This window comes from Xiphophorus couchianus, chromosome 12, assembly GCF_001444195.1.
Source record: "Xiphophorus couchianus chromosome 12, X_couchianus-1.0, whole genome shotgun sequence".
In the NCBI taxonomy this organism is placed as follows: domain Eukaryota; kingdom Metazoa; phylum Chordata; class Actinopteri; order Cyprinodontiformes; family Poeciliidae; genus Xiphophorus; species Xiphophorus couchianus.
The window spans coordinates 32,425,731-32,448,350 of NC_040239.1; the positions used below are offsets into that span (position 1 = coordinate 32,425,731).

Sequence of the window (22,620 nt, forward strand, 5' to 3'; positions counted from 1 at the left end):
TTATGTTTTTTTATATTTACTTGAGTACATTTTTTTAAAGCAATGCTACTCTTATCGGAGAGTAGCATAGCATTTGGTGAGGATTGGCTAATTTACCCAATCCTCACCGAAATGTTAGGAAACATACTGATGATCAACCAACTGACACTTGTTTTGTTATAAGAAGCTGAGTTTGGTATGATTGTTTACACATGGAAAAACTGTGGTTCAGCCCCCTGTCCATGAAGAGAAACAAACACACGTGAACTGAAAAAGCAAAGTTGGGTGCCATTTAAATGACTCTTTAAATGGTCATTTAAAGAGTCTGCCTACTGTACAAAAAATACGAGCCACTAGCGCCGCAAAAACTCTTCGGAGAAAAAAAAAGGAAAAAAAAAAAAAAGAAAAATGACCGTGAAAGGTAAAACTAAAGTGAACTAGAAAACAACTGATAAAACAGAAATACACAAAAAACTAAATCCCAAAACCTAGAGACCATGTCATTGTTGTCCAACTGGGTGACCCTTTCGCAAAACAACAACAAACAAACAAACAAAAAAAAGTAAACTGACCAATAACATTTAGGCTTTGGTCATACATGTGCCCACCCCTACAGACTCACACAGATGTGGGCTACGTGCAAGATGTTTTGACACAAATTATCTTTTTTTTTCTCCACAATTTTGTTAATAGTAAAGAGGGTTTGATAAAAAAGAATCCAAAAACTATTCTTATCGTTTTTTTACTAAAAGGAAAATGTCAAGGTACGCACAGTGGTACAGTAGTAGCAGCTTCAGGCACCCCTGTTTGGACTCATCTGCAGAAACTGGACAAGTAAAGAGGAAGGCTATAGCAGTGGAAAAAAACACAAGAAAAAATTCCATGGTCAATGATTTATATGTTGCAACAACGTTACAAAAACTCCATTTCATGTTTCTCTGTGGATGTCCTCAAATGTGGGCTTTCATATGACCCTTTCAACTTCCTCTCCCTGTCTGTTTATATGTAACACATGGTACCGAAAGTAAATGCAAGATGGAAACAGATGACATTGAAGCAAAATGTGCCAGGAGTACAAATAAATGTAGAAGTTTAAAATAAAAACGATTTTCTATAAATATTTTAGGAAATGAAACAAAATCTATTAGAAATAAATTAATTTGATTTAAAAAAATACTAGGTTATTACTGGTATTTAAAAGTATATGTATGTGTGTGTGTATGCATGTGCATATACATATATGTGTTGGGATGCGTGCGTGTGTGTGTGTGTGTGAATTTGCACAATACACACCATTAAGGTGAGTATTATTAAATTCGCTCTGTGTATCATTGATGAGCACACTCCAGTCCGGTAGGTGGCGGTAAATGCACCTTAAGTCGGTTGCCATCCGCCAATAAAACACAAAGGAAGAAGGAAGTAAACGCAAATAAACAACCTTGCCTTTAGCAAGTGACTTTTCTACGCTGTATGATTATACTTTATGAAAGGTTTAAACGATTTCTAGGCTGTGAGGTGTTCTTTCCTTACTACCTCTGGCTAAGTAGTTTCGCCGAGTGCCTATTTCTTCCACAGTCATTTAACGGCCCAGACAGAATTTTGTTAGAGGAGCGATTCTTTTCTCATCATTCAGAATGAGAACTGTTCTGATGGTGGCAGAGAAACCTTCTTTGGCCCAGTCGATCGCCAAAATTCTCTCCAAAGGTAAATCGGAATTAATTCCTTATGTTTATACAGTCATATTTATTATTTTTTACAATATTAATAAAAAGTTCATATTTTGCACTTGGTGGAAAAATAATTAGTTAAGTAATTACTCAGGCGGATCTTTTCAATCCTTTATTTTTGTTATTTATGATGATTTCCTGTTTACAGTTCATGAAAAAAAATAACATTAAGATTAAAATATTGCATATTTTAAAAACAAAAATGTGGACTTAATGACAAAGATGTTTAATACCTGTTTGAAGGTTTTCATTTTCAAAAGGTATACTTTTAACCAGAGAAGCCTAATCGGAATGCATATTCAGATTTATTGAATATGATTGTATATTCGGTTGAAACCAGCATCATGCAGCAACAAAAAATTACTTTTAACATGATTTGCTGTATGCTTAAATGCTAAGCTGAACTGAAGAAAATATTAATTGTAAGTAAACTAACTTCAAACATCTGTGGTCTGGAGGTCCATATAAGCAAGTTTAGAATATAGTTCTAATTAATAATTAATAAAACATATATTTTTAATCGAAATATTTAGTATTAGCTTGCTTGTCATTTTTAAAGACATATAAATAAAAACTTAGCGACAATAAGCAATAATGTGGCTTATTTAGCAGTCCACAAGAAGAAAAATTGGATTTATATTTTCACCACTATTTCATTTATAAATATCACAATTTCAATCTTAATAGTTAGCAAGCTAAATTATTAGTTTACCATCTAAGCATTTAGTTTGCAGGCTAACGATCTATTTCCAGGCTAAGCTAGCTAAATATTTATAATTATTTAGCTTGAAACTGTGACGTTTATTAATGAATGAAAAACATGGTGAAAATATATGAAAAATTAACCCTAAGGTTTTTCTCTTATGACAGGCTAAATAGCTCAAACTATTAATGTTAATTTTTGATTGTGTAACAGTTACAAACGGTACCCATAGTGTTATACAATAAGTTCACAATTTCTAAATGGACTGTCATCAAATAGCTTGGCTTGTGATTGTGACAAAGCCTATTTTAAAGAAAAGCCAGAGGGAAATCAGGTCCATGACTCCCTTTCTGATGACTTGTACTGAGAGACAAAGATATGTGTGTGTGGTCAGTGTAATTTCCCCACAATGGTAGCGTTATATGCCTGTTATATAGAACATTTACACATTTCTTTTATTTAGTTTCAACTTTCAGTCAGTCAGCGTCCCATATCTTGACATGGTACACATATCTCTTGTCTACAGTACACTTCAGGTTTTCTGTTGGATTTAGTTTTGGACTCTCTGTGATGCTGAAAAATGAAATCCCTGCAGTCAGCTGGAGGATTTAGGTACACATCGACCAGTATCTTGTAGAACAGGGGTGGGCAATCCTGGTCCTCGTGGGCCGGTGTCCTGTAACTCTTAGACGTCTCCCTGATCCAACACACTTGAATCCAACAGCTGAATCACCTCCTAAGTGCAGTCAGGTTCTCCAGAGTCCTGCTAATGACCTCATTATTTGACTCAGGTGTGTTGAAGTAGAGAAACATCTAAAAGTTGCAGGACACCGGCCCTCGAGGCCTGGAGTTGCCCACCCCTGTTGTAGAACCTTTCATAATTTCATCCGTCTAAAGCAGGGGTGTCAAACTCCAGTCCTCAAGGGCTGCAGTCCTGCAACTTTTAGATGTGCCTCTGCTGCACCACACCTGAATAGAATAATTAGGTCATTAGCAAAGCTGTGGAGAACTGATCTACACAAGGAGGAGGTAATTAAGCTATTTCATTCCAGTGTTTTGTACCTGTGGCACATCTAAAAACTGTACGACAGTGGCCCTTCAGGACTGGAGTTTGAGACCCCTGGTCTAAAGTGTTGCATTAATATTGTTTTGGAGTTTACTTCATGAGAAGTTGACCAGTGAGAACAACACAGAGCTGCTCACCAGTTGTGCCAACCCTGTGTGGCAGATGGAAATTATTATTAAAAAACAAATGTCAATTGGATGAATAATTAGTCTCCAATGTTGTGTTGTTCTTCTTTTTTAAGGAAGCTGTACCAGTCGGAAAGGGCTCAATGGAGCATGCTCAGTGCATGAATACAACGGCAGTTTTCAAAGCCAGACCGTCCGCTTTAAGATGACCTCTGTGTGTGGCCATGTGATGAGTCTGGACTTTATTGGTGGGTGTTCTCATATTGGATCCTGCTCTTTCTCCATCTTAGTCTTGATAGTATTTTGTTGCTTGAAGAATATAAATGTCATCTTGTTTTAAAAAAAAATGTAAGTGGAATCATTTGAACTCTTTACAGAATACAAGTGCTCAGGCTACATCTCATAGTAAAGGAAGCAGACAATTAAAGGTTTATGATTTTGTTTTTATTTGTATTTGTATTTATTTGAAAAGAAAATTCTGTTTATTTTTTTTCTTTTGATTTTGTTTATTTTTCGTACTGAGTAAATTATGCTTTCCCACATTTTTTAAGTAACTGCTTTTGTAATCCAGTCAGTTTGTTGATTCAGCCATTCTTGAGTCATGACAGGGAGAAGAAGATGAGAATTAGCGGTTAGGGAGAGACAACATAATCTAGGTGAAGCAGATTATGTTCTAAAAAAGAGCTTTCTTTTTTTTAATTAAAAAAATAAAATTATAAATTTATAAAATTAATTATGTTTAAATTAATATTATGAATATTGAAGTTAAACTTGTAACTATACAGTTTGTGGTGCCTGCAGTTTAGCTGCATTCTCTTTTCCCTGCAAACTGACTTCTTGTAATGTAATTCAGAAATAGTGGAGAAATTTATCTGTAGAGCTGCACAAACTCTGCAGTCATCTTTTCAACATCAATGTATGCAATCTTACAATGCAAAGGACTGCTTTGATACACATTTTGGCTGGATTACATGTTGTATGTGTAATTTATTCTGTGCATATTAACAATATATATTTTGCCAGTTGAATGGACCCTAACTGCCTTCTATGCAAACAACTGATAAAAAGAGTCAGAAAGATGTTAGTTAAATGCCATTGATAGGGTAAGACAAGGGTAAGACATTGAGATACATAATTGCAATATTGTAACAGTAATCTGTTACAATATTGCAATTATGTATCTCAATGTCATGCCACCCGAGTTTAATTCTCCTTGTGAATTCCTTTGTGAACAGAGGAAGATATAAGTTAGTGCTTCTTTCTGCTCCTTTTCCTTCATTTCTTATATTTGTTATGTGAAATATTCATATTCATAGGGAAAATAAAACAAAATGTAATGTTTACAAGCTTTTAAGTTCTTTATGTTTTTTAGGTTAAACCCCAACTCCTTATTTTCCCTAAAATGTTTGTACAATTTATTTTTAAAATAAGTATTTTATTTTTTTTTGCAAGAAAAAAAAGTCTAGTGGAATCAGTATCTGAGTGCATATTTTTCTATTTCTAGGAAAATATAACAACTGGGACAAAGTAGATCCTGCAGAGCTGTTCAGCAAAGCTCCAACAGAAAAGAAGGAGGCCAATCCTAAACTCAGCATGGTGAAGTTTCTCCAGGTTGAAGCCAGAGGCTGTGACTATGTGGTTTTATGGCTGGACTGTGATAAAGAAGGCGAGAACATCTGTTTTGAGGTAGCTCTGACCTCATGTAGGCCAAGTCTCCACAGGAAATACATGTTTTAATTGAGGCTGAAAACAAATTCACTAATATATTTACATAGACTGAGCTGACAAGTATGTGCAAGTATGTTAATTAGGTTGTTGAACCTGTTGTCATTGTTAAAGGAATCGTTTCACCTGCAGGTTCTAGATGCCATCCAACCAGTGATGAATAAAGGCATTGTCAGGGATCAGACTGTGTTCCGGGCCAAATTCAGTTCCATAACCGACACAGACATCTGGAACGCCATGAACCGCCTCGGAGAACCCAACAGGAACGAAGCGCTGTCGGTGGATGCTCGTCAGGAGTTGGACCTGCGAATCGGCTGCGCCTTCACACGGCATGTTTCCACCTCCAGCCTCACACAGCTGGCTTCTTCCGCCAGTTTGGCTGCTTTCAATGAACTTTTAAAGTTCTGTTCATATTTAGAAATTATAAAATTATTTTCTAATTATATGTGTTCTACAAAAGTACAATCACACTGACATTGTGACATTTCAGATAGTATTTCAGTATCATGTATTTTCCAGGCATGTAGTGCCTTAATTAGTTGTTGTAACCAACTAATTAATTGTATCTGTTAATTATAAAATTATTTTCTAATCAGTACAGGTCCTGTCTGATCTTCATACTGAATCTTAACCTGCTTTTTTTTGTTGTTGTTGTTGTTTTTTCAGATTCCAGACAAAGTACTTCCAGGGCAAATATGGGAATTTAGACTCTTCCCTGATCTCTTTTGGACCTTGTCAAACCCCAACACTTGGTTTCTGTGTGGAGCGCCATGATAAGATTCAGTCCTTCAAACCTGAAACATACTGGGTTCTCCAGGCAAAGGTACATAGAATCCCTTATTGAGTTTAAGTTCTTGTCACGTAGATCAGTCATTACTTCTTAGCGTGGGTTCTACATATTTAATGGTTCATGTTTAGTACTTTGCCAGCAGCTGTTTTGTGTTTTATGTGAGTAAGGAACGGATCTGGTTAAAATATACCTGCAGACAGTGACACTTATTGTTTTCCCAGACTTCTTTGCAGTCAAATCTCTTATTGCATGCTGTTTGCAGTGGTGTAACTCTTTACATGGTAGCTCTGTGCTGAACTATTGGCTTATTCTGAGCCAAGGATGCTGAATCTGTTGTTTGTCGGTCAGGTGTTCAAAGGGAAGGACACGCCTCTGACTCTGGACTGGAACAGGGTCAGGGTCTTTGACAGGGAGGTGGGGCAGATGTTTGTCAATCTGGCCAAGATTTCCAAAGAGGCCAAGGTAAGATTCAGAACATAACCATGTTGAGGACATTGGTGTTTGGATCATTCCTGACAGTTATCAGGAGATATTATTATATTTCAGCTTTGTGTGGAGTAACAATACATGTGATAGACAAAACGTTTTGAAGCTGATTAGCTGAAAATCATCTGATGTGACTACTAGAACTGAAGTGCCTGTTTGATTTTGACTGGTAGTATTATTAATCTTTTAGTTGTTTCTGGATGCAGGTGGAGTCAGTGAGTAAAAAAGAAAAGGTCAAACAGAGGCCTCAGGCCTTGAATACTGTGGAGATGCTGAGAGTGGCTAGCTCTGCTTTAGGTAAGTGATGTTTTCCTGAACGATCAGTAATCATAAAACACATTAGATGGTTTTGCTTTGACATCAAGCCGTAGTAGGCAGGAGTCAGGGGGTCATGACCCCACCAATCTAGGAAAAGTCTAGAATTGCCCCCCTCCAAATAAATCATTAAAAGAAACTTTCTATTTAAACAATATCAATGAGAAAAGGAAAAGAAAATAATAAGGATGACTTTTTAGGTCCTTCCCACCATTGTTAGAACAATGGTTTAGTCCAATATGTGGGAGGAGCAGCCATCTGAAGTGAGGAGCTAGCAGTGGCTCTGCAGCACAAACAAAAAACTATCCAGTAAGTAACTACTTAAAGCAAAAGACCTAAAATCTAAAAATGTTACACATTTTATTTATGTTCTTTGCCCAAAAGGATGAAACACATTAACAATAACACTCAGACTGCAGCACGTTCATTTCATTACATTTGCTGAGTTATGATAAACTGCCTCGTTACGCCTTGGAAATCAAAACTAACAAACCTGGCTACATTGTGTTATGACAAAACTTTGGTTTATTTCAATCAATCAATCAATCAATTAATTTTGTCTATAAAGCACCTTTCATGTTGGAGGCAGCACATAATAAATGGTATTTCTGAACTGGGTTTGAACCAAATACCAGAATTGTGAAGTAAACTGAAACTGGTGGCATCCTCCTTTTTTCTCCCTACTTTGTAAGAGGGCTGGTGGATATTAAAAGCGATGTACTTTCATCTTTTCTTCACTTCCCTGGTCTAAAACAAAACAATATGTCTTGTTTTAGAAATGTTTCGTAAGAAACAAGAACGGGAAACAACTTTAATGTGCGACTCAAAGCCTAATGAGACCTAGATTTTTTTGCCTTTTATTTTGCCAGCAGACAGAATGCTGCAATTGTCTGGCTCATATTTTGATGCAAATGACTGGGAGCAGTAATCATACTTTCATTCTTACTGGTGTTTAGAACCAGAAAGTTACTGCAGAGCCAGTCACTGATACAGGATAAACGTTGGAGGAGGATTGCAAACTGTCCTGTTGATGCTGTCGCTTGATTGAATGAAAAATACAATTGAATGAAAAATACAATTGAATGTCATCAGCGTAAATGTTATAAGAGATGTCTGAAAAGGACTGAAAAGTGTATTATAAGCCTGGCGGTCAACCAGGTTTATAATGCTCTTGGGGAAATCCTGAATACTAAAGCACAACTATAGAGTTCAGAAGCCCCTAACATTTTAACACAGACTTTACAACATTTGTTTACAGAGAATGACAATGCAGCGGTTTCAGCAGAGACAGATTAAAATATTTTAAATGAACATTTAAATGAAACATCTAAAGCAGCTGGGTAGTTTACTATGTAAAAGAACAAAGAACAGTCTTCATAGTTTGATTGTTTTGTTACCATAACTACAATCTATGAGTTTAATCTTTGTGCTTGGGCTCTGTTGGCTCACAAATACATCTCAACAAATAACTATAATCACTGATTGCTTTTAAGGTTGGCCAATTAAACTTGGCGCCTCCTCCCAGATTTCACTAAATCTATATTGAAACGCTGTTCGGCCCTGCAGGGAGCCAGGAGCATCATTCAGTACTTAGCAACAGCATTGCCATCTCAGCTGGATGTGAGACATATGAGATACAAGTAGGAACCAGGCTGTTTCATTTTGTAACTGAGTTTATGATAAGCACCACAGAACCGTTCCACTCTTCCTGTTCTGCAGACTGAGATCTGCCTGACAGGAGTGGAAACAGTGAAGCAAAGAAGCATGCAGTCTGGGGTTATTGGTGTATAAAAAAAACTATTTAAAACAAAAACAAGCAATGCCTCACTTGGTAGAAAGGTAGGGGTTGTTGGGGGGATTGTCTCTTTACTTAATATACTGGATATTTGATATGTTTTCTGTAAATTTTCTGACTACAATTTTCCACCAATATTTAATCTTTATATTTTGTCCAATAAAATCCCAGAATATCTAAAGCCCTCTTTCAGTGAAAAGCTAAACTCTTTCTTTGTGAAGTTGCTGGATGTACAAGGTAGTGGTGTGCATGTCCCTGAAAACTCTTACTCTGGATCTTTTAACTTTAGTTGTTTTGATATTTGTTTCTCACTATGACATTAAAGAAACTTTAAAGTGGAGTTCTCAGTTTTGTGGACGATCAGGTTTAGTTGATGGGATGTTGCAGGTATGGGTCCCCAGCATACCATGCAGATTGCAGAGCGCCTCTATACGCAGGGCTACATCAGCTACCCACGTACTGAAACCACCCTCTACCATGAGAACTTTGACCTGAAGGGAAACTTGAAGCAGCAGATCAACAACACCATCTGGGCAGAAGAGGTAGGACTAAATGGGTGCTGAGAATACAAAATTAGTCAGCCTACTATATTCAAGGATGAGTGCATACATAATTACATACATTGTGTTGCGTTTGGACATGGCAATCGGAATATATTTAGATGATTTTATTCGGAGTTTAAAAATTCTTTTCAACAGGTAAAAGCGCTTCTTTCAACCGGCATAAACCGGCCCAGGAAGGGAAATGATGCAGGAGACCATCCACCCATTACCCCCATGCGTTCTGCATCAGAGGGGGAACTGGGTGAGTCACTCAAACCTCAATTTAAAACACAAAGGTAAAAGGTCCATTGACAGGAAAGGAAAGACTCTGTACGATGGCTGAAAGGGAAAAAAAGCCAAATAAAAACAATTAATAAAAAATATAAATAAATTAAGAGGGCCATGGCCTGACAGGATTTGGGCCACATGAAGAAAAAAGGAAAGCTGACTTTTTTTCTCAGAACTCTGATTCTATTTGAATGTATGTCAAAATCCAAATAAATAACCAAAACATTCCCATGTCTATTTCAATTATGTTGTTCATGTATGAAAATAATCACATAAATAATAATAATAATCACATAATTCTTCCGTGTTATGAGATTTGTAAATCTGCATTTTATTCACAAGAAAAGTCCATCCTACATTTGTTTGGTAGAATTGAGTCTTGTTGTCTGTTTGTGCAAAAAACAATTCAAACATTTCTGATTTGGAGAAGAGAGAGGTGGCCCTAATCCTCTTCTGTAGACATGAAGCAGGAAAATGGAGAAATAAAATCAGATATTAAAAAGAAATATTCTAGATGAAAAATACTCAGCCTAAACATTCAAGAAACCATAAACCTTTCTTTTAATTTCAACTATTTATAAATTGGGTCTATAGTAAGTTAATGACTCATTTTCTATGAAAAACAGACCATAGTTGAGTAGTTTGAGTAGAAATATAGTTGAGTAGTCAAAAATAAAATGATAAAATTATGTCTTGCATTTTTCATGAAAATAAGAGATTTGTGGCCCACACAAATACCAAAGTCTGAATATCACTAGTGTGAAATGCATCTGTTCTCGGTCCTTTGAGTCTCAGAACTTCTTCCTCTCCTCTGTCCTGCAGGGAGTGATGGCTGGCGCCTGTATGAGTACATCACACGACATTTCATTGCTACTGTCAGTCAGGACTGCCAGTACCTACAAACCACTATAGACTTCAAAATTGGCACAGAGGCCTTCTCGTGTAGCGGGAAAACTCTCATCTCACCAGGTAAAACCAGGCGTCTACATTGCTCCAATATGGAGTTGAAAGCAATCATCTTTAAACACTTGGATTTTTAATCCCTTAAACAAACTCGTCTCGTCTTTGTGGGATTCGAGCTAAAGTCTGATGTTTTTGCCTGTAACACATCGTACCATGGTAAACTTTTGATCTACATGGAATTGCTTGTCATCTTGTCTTTTAATTTCCCCATTCTTCTTCTTCTTCATCAGAGATGGAAAAAAAAAACAATTATAGTAAAATTTGTTGTCTAAAGTTTACCTGATGATAGACCAAAGCTAAAAATATAAAATCTGCTCCTTTGGGTCCTTTGATTGTATTTAATTACTGTGAATGCTGTATGCATTTCATGTTTTAAATTCCAGCAAAATGCCTCTGACAGTGTCCGCCCCTCATGCAGCTGTAACTCACACATTCAGAAAGCGATACTCTATTTATCAGCCTTGTGAGGACAGTGGCTCTTTTACAACCATATGACTTTTAATCTACCTTGTGCTACTTTTACTGATAATGCTGCTTCTACTTGTACTCCTACTACTGCTGTTCCAACAGCAGGACAACAGGACAGGACAACATACTATTAGAGAATTTTCAATACTCTTTGGGTAGTATGTTCTTGGTAGTCAACATTCTAGTTCTAGCCTAGGTGCTACCATTAGTTTTTAAGTTAGTCTTAGCTTTTTAGCTAACTTTAGCTTTTATCTGAGGATTTTCGTTCTGCATTGATTCTAGGACTGACTTACAATCCTAGCATTTTACTGTAAGTCAAAATGCTATGACTAGCCTTGATGTCGTCATTAGTATTTTAGATAGTTTTAGCCATTTAGCTAATTTTACCTTATAAGCTGATGTACCTTACAATTTAGCTTTATAAGCTACAATTTTGGTACTTTGGGTGGGATTTTTGCATTGTTCAAAAGTTTTTACTCCTCTACAACAGTTTTCCTATAGGCACTTTGCAGGATTATGCTTTGTTCTGCTCTTTCTGCCCATTTCTTACATTTGACCAAATCTTCTGCAATTAACTTCAAATGCTTTTGCAATTTTCATCAAAAACATTCAGCATGCAGCATTCACACTGCATTTTCACAGGAAATGCAATTTTTTTCTTGTTACTTTAGGCTTGTTAAACCGACTTTATGATGTCTGATCAAAGAACTGCACATTTTTTTGCTGACTGACTGCTCTTTGTTGTGCAGTTACAGAGAGCGTGGTTAGTTATGGATTTCTAATCAATCAAGTGACGCTACCCTCATATTGCAGTGCAGCGCCTAAACAATAGGAGTTGCACTGGAGAAAATGATTGCATTTGAGAAATATGTCCAGAAGAATGTGGTCATGAAGTTTCATTTCTTCAGAAACTCTGTCCACATTTTCTGTTCACTTTTAGGATTACTGCTGTCTTTGTTTTCTGCAGTTACAAAATAACCTTGTTTCAATAGCTTATCCAGTGAAGACATGCTGAAACAACTGATGTTCTTCCTCTGGTTGGAATGTGTCCACAGGTTACACCACAGTGATGCCCTGGCAGGGCATTCCTCTGGAGGAAGCGATGCCCGCCTGCGACTGTGGAGACACTTTTACAGTGGAGGAGATCAAGCTGGTAGAGCAGCAGACGAGCCCTCCTCACTACCTGACCGAGGCAGAACTCATCACACTCATGGAGAAACATGGCATTGGTAAAAGCTTTGCCTGCAAGACTCTCCCCTCTGACACTGAATCCTTTTAGTGTCAATAGTCAAACAATGTTTTAACTGTAGACTCTAAAAGGCACTAGAGGCACTAAACCTGTTGTCAGTTTGACTACAGTAAAATGTGAAGCACCCACTTTGTTACAAACTGCTTTTAGAGCCTTAAAAACTGAAGTGGAACAACATTGTCATATTTAGCAACTTTCAGGTAAAGCTTTATAACGGTCAGTGATTGGCCAGAAAACTGCAATCAGTTTGCTGCTAATTTTCAGGAATTGTTATTGATAGTATTTTTAGAATTCTCACAACTAGATTCCACGATATATGCTCTATGTTAATTGTTACCCACTAAATTATTTTTAAAAATCTCCATAACAACATTTTTGAAAGCGTAATGTAATAATAGTTTGATAAGTATCCTTGGCCTTTCAGGTACTGATGCCAGCATCCCCGTCCACATCAACAACGTCTGTCAAAGGAACTATGTGACAGTAGAGAATGGACGCAGACTAAAACCCACCAACCTGGGCATTGTCTTGGTACATGGCTACTACAAAACAGGTACATTTCTTTCATTCCTCTTACTCTCAGATGAAAAGGTTTGGTTTCGAAGTGCTATGGCAACTGATGCAAATGTCCTGTCTTATAAAATCCATTTTGTGATTTTAAGGCAGCCACTCTTTTTTTTGAAAATGCTTGCTTTATTTTGCAAAGTTTAATAAATTAATAAAAATAGTTTTGGGTGAACCAAAGTCTGTTTTTGAGTGACTAAATTTACATAGGTTTTATTTGTATTAAATGTAAAAAGTAAAAAGTTTAGCTATTGAAAGACATAGGAAATACTTTATATTGAACCTAAGATTTTATTTAGTTGTTATAATTGTGTTCTAATTAAAAATAAAGTGTCCATTTGCATCAACAACCTGTGCTGGCGAAACAAATTTGTATTATTCTTGAATCATGGTCAGGAGAAACACAAAATCAGTGCTGGAGCCATTAAAGGTCCAGGCTACACTTTGAACAGCCCTGTTTTAAGTGGTTGACATTAGAAAAGGCATATTTTGTCTGTCTGGGTGTGCAGATGCAGAACTGGTTCTCCCTACCATCCGCAGCGCTGTGGAGAAGCAGCTGAACCTCATCGCTCAGGGGAAAGCTAACTACCAGCAGGTGCTGCAGCACACACTGGAGATCTTCAAGAGGAAGTTTCACTACTTTGTTGATTCCATCACCAGTAGGTTTACCACACTACCAGTAACTGTCTCTGCATGCAGCAGTACATGGACAGTTAAGATCCAATTGCAACAATCACCATTGTTTTAAATCAGATTGAATGTTTCCTGTTTGAAGTCAGTTAGGAATACCCAAATCATTTCTATTTGCTAAATTACGGAATATTGAGTTTGCATTTATTTCCTCAATACTGCCTTTTAAATTGAATGACTTGTGTCAGGTGTTCTGGCTTTCCTTCCTCAAGCTTCTCACAGTACGTTACTGGAGTTCAGGCCCATTCCTCCTGACAGAACTGGTGGAACTGGGCCAGGTTTGTCGTTCTGTCACAAACCTTTTCAGCTCTGCTCACAAATGTTCTGTGGGCCTGAGATCCGAGCTTCTTGATGGACACTCCAGAACATTGACATGGTTGTTTTTAAGACACTTTGACCATATGAAAAGAGTCATTGTCCTTTAAGAAGAACCATTTACAACCATCTAGGGTGTGTGATAAAATATGTGATATAAAATGTATAAAATCTATATACTGTATATACACATGTGATATTGTAAGTAAGTTAAGTATGACTAAATGTAAGACAAAATAAAATAAGAATCATGCACACGTAAAAATGTTACTCTAGTCCAGAGAAAACTTAGATTTTAAAAACACTCAGAGTTGAGTTGGATCTGATGGCAACAGGCAGGAATGACTTCCTGTGGCACCAGCAGTGCATCAGTCTTTCTGCAGTAAAACAGCCCCACAGTTGGAACGGTGTTCTCAAGGTTGAGCTTCTCCCTTTTCCCCCAGATCTATCAGTGGTCATTATGACTGAACAGTTCAGGTTTTTGTTTCATCACAGAATTGGGCATTTCCCCAAAGGTTAAGGTATTTTTCCTTGAGTGCATTTGCAATCTTACTTTCATGTTATATTTGGAGAAATGCTTTATTCGCCATCTTTCAGCTTCTGTTGGTACAGAACCTGTTTCATAGCAGCGCCTGCATGTGGTCACTAACTTTTACTTTGGGTTGTCTCCCCCATGAACAGCGTGCTGGCTGCTCATTGCCATACTATTTATATTTCCATGTAGTTATTTGAACATATGACCATGGAACCTTCCGAAATCTGGAAAATGCAAACAAGAATGAACCAGAAATTTGCAGCTCCATGCTCCTATTCCTGATGTCTTGGCTGATTCTCATCTTCCATGATGTCACATAAGCACATAGTGTGTTTTAAGATGTTGCCTTGAAATACATGAACAGGTGTGAATCAAATACTTTGATCAGAAACCTAGAAAAACATGACTTCATCATCTTGACTTTCCCAAGTAGTTTGAAGACAAAGCAGTCTTAAACATCTGGTTTAAAGTCAAAACATATTCTCAGAAATGTCTTTCTGTCATTATTTACTCCATCCATCCATCCATCCATTTTCTGTTCACCCTTTGTCCCTAATGGGGTCGGGGGGGTTGCTGGTGCCCATCTCCAGCTACGTTCCAGGCGGGAGGCGGGGTACGCCCTGGACAGGTCGCCAGTCTGTCGCAGGGCATCATTATTTACTCATTAAATAGAAATTATCTTTGTAATTCTAACTGACCTAAAACAGGAAGGTCAGTTGATTTTATGATATACAAAAGGCTCTGAGTATTATAATACAGTGTATGAAAATATCTGTTTTTCAGGTTTACTTACTGTTCATAAAGTACAAGTTGTAATGAGTGTTAGTCGTAGTAAGAAAAAGCAAGCTGTTGCTAGGCTAGTGGTTCTGTTGTGATCCTGTCCAGACTGTGTGTGTGAGGGTGTGTGTGTGAGTGTGCATTTGTTTGTAAAACCTTTTTGGGATAATTTTCCTGACACATACTACGTTGTGGGGACCAAATCTTTCAAGGGACCACGTTTTTGGGTTAGGGGTCAGATTTAGGACTAACGTGTGAATAGAATTTTAGTTAGGGCTAGGTATGTGATGGTTAAGATAGGGTAAGTGTTAGGCTGTAGAAAATTAATGCAAGTCGATGTAAAGTCTCCACAATAAATTAAAAACGTGACTGTGTGTGTGTGTGTAGGTATGGATGAACTGATGGAGGTCTCCTTCTCCCCCATCGCTGCCACTGGGAAGCCCCTCTCCCGCTGTGGCAAGTGCCACCGTTTCATGAAATACATCCAGGTGAGTGGATCTAGTCAAAGTGTCCATGTTCTGTGTCTCTGTGTTGTCCTGCGATGGACTGGGAACTGTCCAGTGTGTCCCCCCTCTCACCGAACTACTGCTGGAGATTGCTCGCCAGAGACCCTGCAAGGATAAGCCGTTATGGCAGATATATGGAAATGGTAAAGTATTGCAGACCTGGCAAAAGTTTTCAGATTTAGGCAGGTTTAGCATGAACTGTTGTGGCATTTTGGAAATGAGCATCAAGACATTTGCTCCTCTCTGGCTAGTTTCTAGATTGATAGTTTGATCCTTCAAACTGTAAATGTGATTCCGTTCATCTCACAGTTACGTATCATATTGACAACAACATGAGGCCATTTTTGTTTCAGCCATCAGTGAAACAACACTCTGTGGAGTTGAGCGCCCCCTTCAGATTGAGAAAACATGAACACCTTTAAACTTTTATCTGACCCCTTGTTTTTTTGGTTAAGTTGGTTGTTAAAGTAGGAGTAACAGTTGATCCTTATTAGAAACCTCTGATGGTCTCTAACTCATTGTTGTTAGCACTGAGTGAAATTATTGTTCCTCATGTTTCTGATGTTATCATGTGGTGTTCTTTTTTCTGCTTTTACAAAGCTATATTTACATAATGAATTTTCTATGTACAGTTTTATTTCTGTAACTAAAGTTGACAAATTATATTAGAGTTATTTCAGCAAGTAACCTGCTTGCAATCACAAAATTTACAGTAAACCTGTGGTGCTCTGGTGCCCTCTTGAGGCCATTGTGTCTTCCACCTCTGTATGTAGGACTGAATAGAGAATAATTTTAATTTGCTTTTAGCACTTTACAAATTTGGAATGTAAAAAAGGAGAACTGAGCCTGAAAGCCATTTATGTCTCCACAACATTTTCAGTGTGATGTAATTTTGAGAAGTGCGATACATAAAGTGCTCATAGAAGCCAGCAGCTACACTCAGACCTGCAAGGATTTACTGTGTTTTCTTGAGAAACAGGAAGAAACCTCTTCTTTAACAGGAAGAAACCTCCAGCAGAACCACACCTTGGCTCTGTGAGAACAGCCACTTCTTGACATAAAGAGAATAACTGCAACAAGACAAACCCAAGGTTATAATGCATGGAACTGTGTTGTCACTGTAAAATCTGTTAGCAATATTTACATCATACGGGGCAGTTTGGAATGTTATTTTGTTGGCAATTGTATTCCAAGTGGTGCAGGTTCTTCACATGCCAATACATCATTGAATCAGTTGGATGGAGTCTCAGCAAGCATTGGAAACATTGTTATGAGAAAAATAATATCTTCTTAATTTCACACAATGATGGAACAGTTCAAATGAGCTGCAGGTATTTTCTCCAGATGAGGTCATAAAGCACAAGTTGTGTTTCTGTTCAACTCCTGTAACACTTTTACTGTTTACTGTAACACTCCATAGTGTTATAGTCCCTTAAGAGAACAGGATATTATTTCCATCATAGTATTGTGGCTGTGTGGAAGTGATGATACTAATCTGAGTGCGTATTGGAGGTATGAGCAGAGTGACTGAGCTGTTCCTGTTCCTGCAGGCCAAGCCTAGCCGGCTCCACTGCTCCCACTGTGACGAGACCTACAGCCTCCCGCAGAATGGAGCCATCAAGCTGTACAAGGAGCTCCGCTGCCCACTGGATGACTTTGAGCTGGTGCTGTGGACGTCTGGGGCCCGGGGCAAGAGCTACCCACTGTGTCCCTACTGCTTCAGCCACCCCCCTTTCAGGGACATGAAGAAAGGTACTCCTGTTGACTCTGTTCCAGAAATGCCATGTTTTCATTGTAATATAATAAGGTGCATAAGAATCTCTGATCTCTGATGAACCTTTAGAATTTGATCTGAAAAGCTGGCTTCCCTTTTGTCTGTTATGATTGTCTGCAAGTTGGCACCAGAATCGGGACTAAGTGAGGGAATAAAGACAAAACCAGGGGCCTCATGTATAAAGAGTGCATATGCACAAAACATTTGCGGCACCATATTTTACGCACAAGTCAGCATGTATAAAACTGAACGTGGCGTGAAGGTTTGCACAAATCTACGCAAACTTTTGACCAGCTGTGAAAATGTGCAGCAGCACGCACATTTTCTTTGTGGACAATAACAAACTACACAGCGTCAAAACTCACATAAAGACACTGAAATCTGACTCCATTCAGTTATTTAGACCAAAAAGCATCAAACCCGATGTTTTTTCATGATTTTAATATTTTATGTTTAAACATAAACAATGAAACTGAACCGCATTTATCCTCAGACAATAACCTAATACGGACACAAAATAAAGAAAATAAAAATAAAAGGACGTGAAAACCTCACTAGAATGCAAATAATAAATTCCCTCAGCTTTTGTCTTGATGCAACGCTTTGGTCTGTGCGGCGAAGCGCATCCATCTATGAGGTCATTTCATTCTCACTAAAAAAATAAAACTGGGTTGGATCAGCAGATGAACTCCAAGCAGGTTTGATTGTCTTTAAGGTGTTCAAGGTGTGTATATAATCCCACGTATGTAAGTAGCTGCGCGAAGGAGAGCCGCGTAATTGAGGAGCGCTTTGGCTCTGATGGAGAACATCGCCAATGGAAGGATTCAGAGGGAGCGTTTGTTCAGAGATCATATTGATCTCCTGGGGAATGTTGATGATGGTTTATTAGCGTTTATATTAATCCAGACTGATCATCCTGGAGTTCTGAGCAGAACTTAAAGAAGGTTTAATATGAAAACTACGCATTTTTTATACATGAGGCTCCTGGACTTTATAATCTGGTACTGTGAGTGTTTGATAGGACTTTAGGCTATGCTGGGTGATAATGTGATGACTAGTTTTCTACCCATCAGTCCTGAGTGATGTGACCATCATGTGTGTTTACACCAGGTATGGGCTGTAATGAATGCACCCATCCAACCTGTCAGCACTCCCTCAACGCTCTGGGCATCGGCCAGTGTGTGGAGTGTGACAGTGGCATCTTGGTGCTAGATCCCACATCTGGACCAAAATGGAGAATGGCTTGCAACAAGTGCAATGTAGTGGTGCACTTCTTTGAGCATGCACACAAAATCCAGGTAAGAGAGCCTTGTCTGGTGACTCAGACCAAGTCACCAGACTTATTAGACTCTAACATATTAGACTCATGTTTAGCGTCACGTCAGCTGCTAACCATGCATACAGATGGAAAATACATTCTGGAGCAGCATGACTTTATTCTAAACATTCCTGATAAAAATCCTAACTTTAATTTTCAGTTGAGAAACAAATCCCACTTTAAGACATATCCATTATTAACAAATACTTGTGGCCTAATTTTTTATATTTCTGTGGTACGCCTCATTTTGTCTACAGAAGAGCACTCCTTGAAAGATTTTGCTAAGTTGAAACAGACACACACATGCATGCCCACACACACACATGGTTCAGAGTGCAGGATTTCTACAGAGTTCAGTTCATTAAACTGGGAGGAGCATGGAGGAAGACAGAATCTCTCTCTGATGAACAATTTCTGTGTTGATTTGGCTACATCTTTGAGATCTTTACCTAGCAGTGACCTGTTTCTAGTTGTCTGTCACAATACACAATATCTTTGATTTAAAATGCCCTGGTAGGAGAAACAGGCCCACAGCATCACACATTTTCCATTATACTTAGTGAGTCTGGGATTCTCTGGCACCAGATCCACTTGAAGTGTTTTCTGCTGAAAATCAAACTTCTCATCTGATGAAAGCACAGAGTTCAGGTTCAAATCTAGAAAACTCCACATGCTTCCATCTGGAGGACAGAAAAGATTTTGTCCAGCGTATTACTTCCAAGCATCTGCTTGGCTTTTATATTGTGTCTGATGGCTATAATGGAGCTTAGGGTTGGGTGACCCCTAACTGCTGTAATCTTTACGGATTTTATGTTTTAACCTCCTGCACCATTTGCCTCACCATGTATGGCAGCCATATAAACATGTTCCTCAGTCAGGCTAGTCAGCCAGTCATTGATTATGTGATGATAAAAGTTCATCAACATTTTTTATCTTTTTAAAAAAGATAAAATATAATTGATCTTTTGTATCAATTTTAAAAAGATACAATATAAATAAAGTAGGAAGTTTTCAATAAGCTTTAGTTATATTTATTTGAATGAGACTATGAATAAGTTCTTAACGTGGGATTTTTTTCACAGTGTAAATATACTCAAGTTACATTTTTTCAAAATGATTCACTCAGAGATTATCCTGCTGGAACTAATTTTTCCCCGGTTTTAACACTTCTTCATGAGACTTTTTCTAATAAGTGTATTATTTGGTCCAAAATCAAGATAAACATGGCAGAAGTTCAAAATGTATGGTTAACTTGTCGTATTGTTGGAATTTGACTTTGGCCTCAATTGAAACAAACATAATTGGATATTAATAAAGTCAGGACATCACTTAATGCATTATTGGGGGGAAGCAGGGGAATGGTACATGATTTCTGCAGGTATAAACTGTGTAACCAGTAGTTACACCTGCAAATCAGACCTGTTTGGTTAATGTTCTCAGCTACCTGGTTGAATTAAACCAAACACTACAGTCAGGCTGTGTGTGAGCTTGCCCTCAGGTTTCCTGGCCTCTCACTCTTCTCTCAGGTGGCGCAGGAGAGCTGTGATGCTTGTGACGCCTCACTTGTTGCTGTGGACTTCAACAAGACCCGCACTCCACTTCCTGACAGCGAGACCCAACACACCGGCTGTGTTTTCTGCGATCCCGTCTTCCAGGACGTGGTGGAGCTCAAACACGCCACTATGAGGCACTCCATGCACCGAGGCGGGGGGGCGAGGCGAGGAGGCCGAGGACGGGGCAGGGGACGCCGTGGCAACCCTAAAAAACCCAAAGATAAAATGGCAGCTCTGGCAGCATACTTTGTGTAACAACCATCGAGTACCAAAGCACATGGCCATATGAAGTCCTGAATCTGGAGTTTAAAGGTCCAATAAAACAAAGTTTACCATCCACATTTGTTTGTCTTTGTGACAGTTGTTTGACTTTAATTACGTAAATGTTTTCTAGAAAAATGTACATTTTTTTCAAGGTTTGCTCTTATTTAGCCAACAGGTGAAGTGATTTATTAAAACCTGAAGGTGTGTGGGTGGTCTCGTCTTTGTGTTGTCCCGGTGATGGACAGGTAAAGTGGAGACAACTGCTTTAGAGAATGTGGATCTTATTTTCACACTAGTCTGTGCTCTTCCTGAAGAACCGTTCACTAGCAGAGGACCTCTAGATGGACCCATCATGCCTCTCAGATGGCTCAGGTCTTTAGTGGGTTTTTTTCCTCCATTTCTCAAATGCAAAACTTATAGGACTTTTTATTTTTTTCCCCCACAAACCAGATCCACAGCACACCATACAGTTTGACGGGTTTAGACAATAATAATGGAATCCAGCTGACACAACAATTTGTTTTTCATTGTTTATCGACTCAGATGAAAATTTTGAACATTTTGTATTCTGTGAAAGGTTGCTGAGCAGTTAAATTGGCTCTTTTCTGAAAATGGTCATTGTATGTAAGCGTTGTAGAATTTGACCAAACAAGGGGGACTCAAGTCTTCAAGCTTCAAGCCCGGCCCCCGCTTTGAAAAACACGGATCTATTGTATGGTCGTGACACATTTTTGAATTTTTCTGAGATTTTTCAAGATGGGCTGAGGTAAAGTGCATCAAAGTTATTATTCAGAATATTCTCATCTCTTATTGTCCAGTTATACTGTCATCAAAACCCCATTTTATGTCCAGTCTTACAGGGAAGATAAAATATGTTTATTACAATTATCAACAGTAACACCATTCCTACATACAATGTGTTCCTTGTTAAATAATTTTTTTTAATGTAAAATAGTTATTGATCTTGGTTCTTGGAGTTCAGACACAGAGGGAAGAGAAAGTAGCCAATTTCCCAAAAATGTCCCTTCAGTGGAAAAGATCCTTTAAGGTGAAGCAGCTGAGGGTCACCATTGCTAATGCACTGCACCAATCTGACTTTCTGATAGAAGGAACTTGACTTTTTCTCAAAATGCATTACACAAAGACAGCCACAAATGCCTGGTCACATAAACCCAAACTCAACTCTCAAGCATGTTGGTGGAAGCATCATACTGAGGGGATGCCTTTTTGTGGTGGGGTCTTGGTGACTAGTTCCAGGGGATACGATAACAGCAACCAAACTCCAGAGTGCTAACTTGAATTATTCTGTTCATAGAAAGACACTGTCATAAAGCTGTTAAAGATATTAACATAATGTTTCAAGGTTTGCTTGTGTCACCCACACTTCTTTAATTGTTTTATCATTTCACAATTTTGTAGTGAAATAATATTTTTGTAATTTCTTATTAAATTTCAGCCAATCAGAATTCATGCTGTGTAGAGTGTAATATATAAGGACTGCATAAGACTAAACGTTTGATCTTATAGAATTTATGCTCCAGTTACTGTAGCAGAGACTGGGGAGAGGGTATGAAGTGATTCAGTGTGTGCTCCAGGAATCAGCCGTTAGACAGAACTATTCCAGTTTCTTTAGAGCCAGTACGTTCTCTACTAACTTTAGCATTCAGTTGTTCCCATTTAGTTTTGAACCCCAGTGATGCCACTTTGAGCCACCAAAGATTTAGATACTAAATCAAACTTTTCCAAATTGTGTAACTGGAGTGGAGGAAGTGGGTGACAGCAGTCTAGTCTACTGATAGAGGAGAAGATATTTCTTGTGACCCAGAAATACTTGTCATGTCGTCTCTGTCCTGCAGTGTCAAATAAGGAATAATAATAAAGCAACTTTTTTTTTATTTGTACATCCTGGATGCTTCCTGACCTGCAGTTTGTTGGACATTGCTGGTCTTAATCTTGCTAACCGTAAACTGCAGATAGATAGATAGATAGATAGATAGATAGATAGATAGATATTATTATAGTCATGTTTTTCTGCATTTCCTCTCTCAGTGTGACCTTCAGTCCACAGGTCCACCATTAACCGAAGGAATCAACTCCACACAC

The 22,620-nt window shown here is 38.2% G+C and overlaps 1 protein-coding gene across 1 annotated transcript; it reads left to right on the top strand.

Moving 5' to 3' along the window:
- Window positions 1–1,383: 1,383 nt before the first annotated feature.
- top3b (DNA topoisomerase III beta) lies at window positions 1,384–20,594 on the top strand. Its single transcript, XM_028034308.1, has 17 exons — window positions 1,384–1,683; window positions 3,717–3,848; window positions 5,105–5,286; window positions 5,458–5,654; window positions 5,992–6,148; window positions 6,464–6,577; window positions 6,808–6,898; window positions 9,099–9,253; window positions 9,410–9,515; window positions 10,364–10,510; window positions 12,028–12,201; window positions 12,646–12,774; window positions 13,295–13,444; window positions 15,490–15,590; window positions 17,159–17,360; window positions 18,493–18,680; window positions 20,227–20,594. The coding sequence occupies exons 1-17, from the start codon at window positions 1,614–1,616 to the stop codon at window positions 20,506–20,508; spliced, it is 2,577 nt and encodes an 858-aa protein (XP_027890109.1). The 5' UTR covers window positions 1,384–1,613; the 3' UTR covers window positions 20,509–20,594.
- The last annotated feature ends 2,026 nt before the right edge of the window (window positions 20,595–22,620 follow it).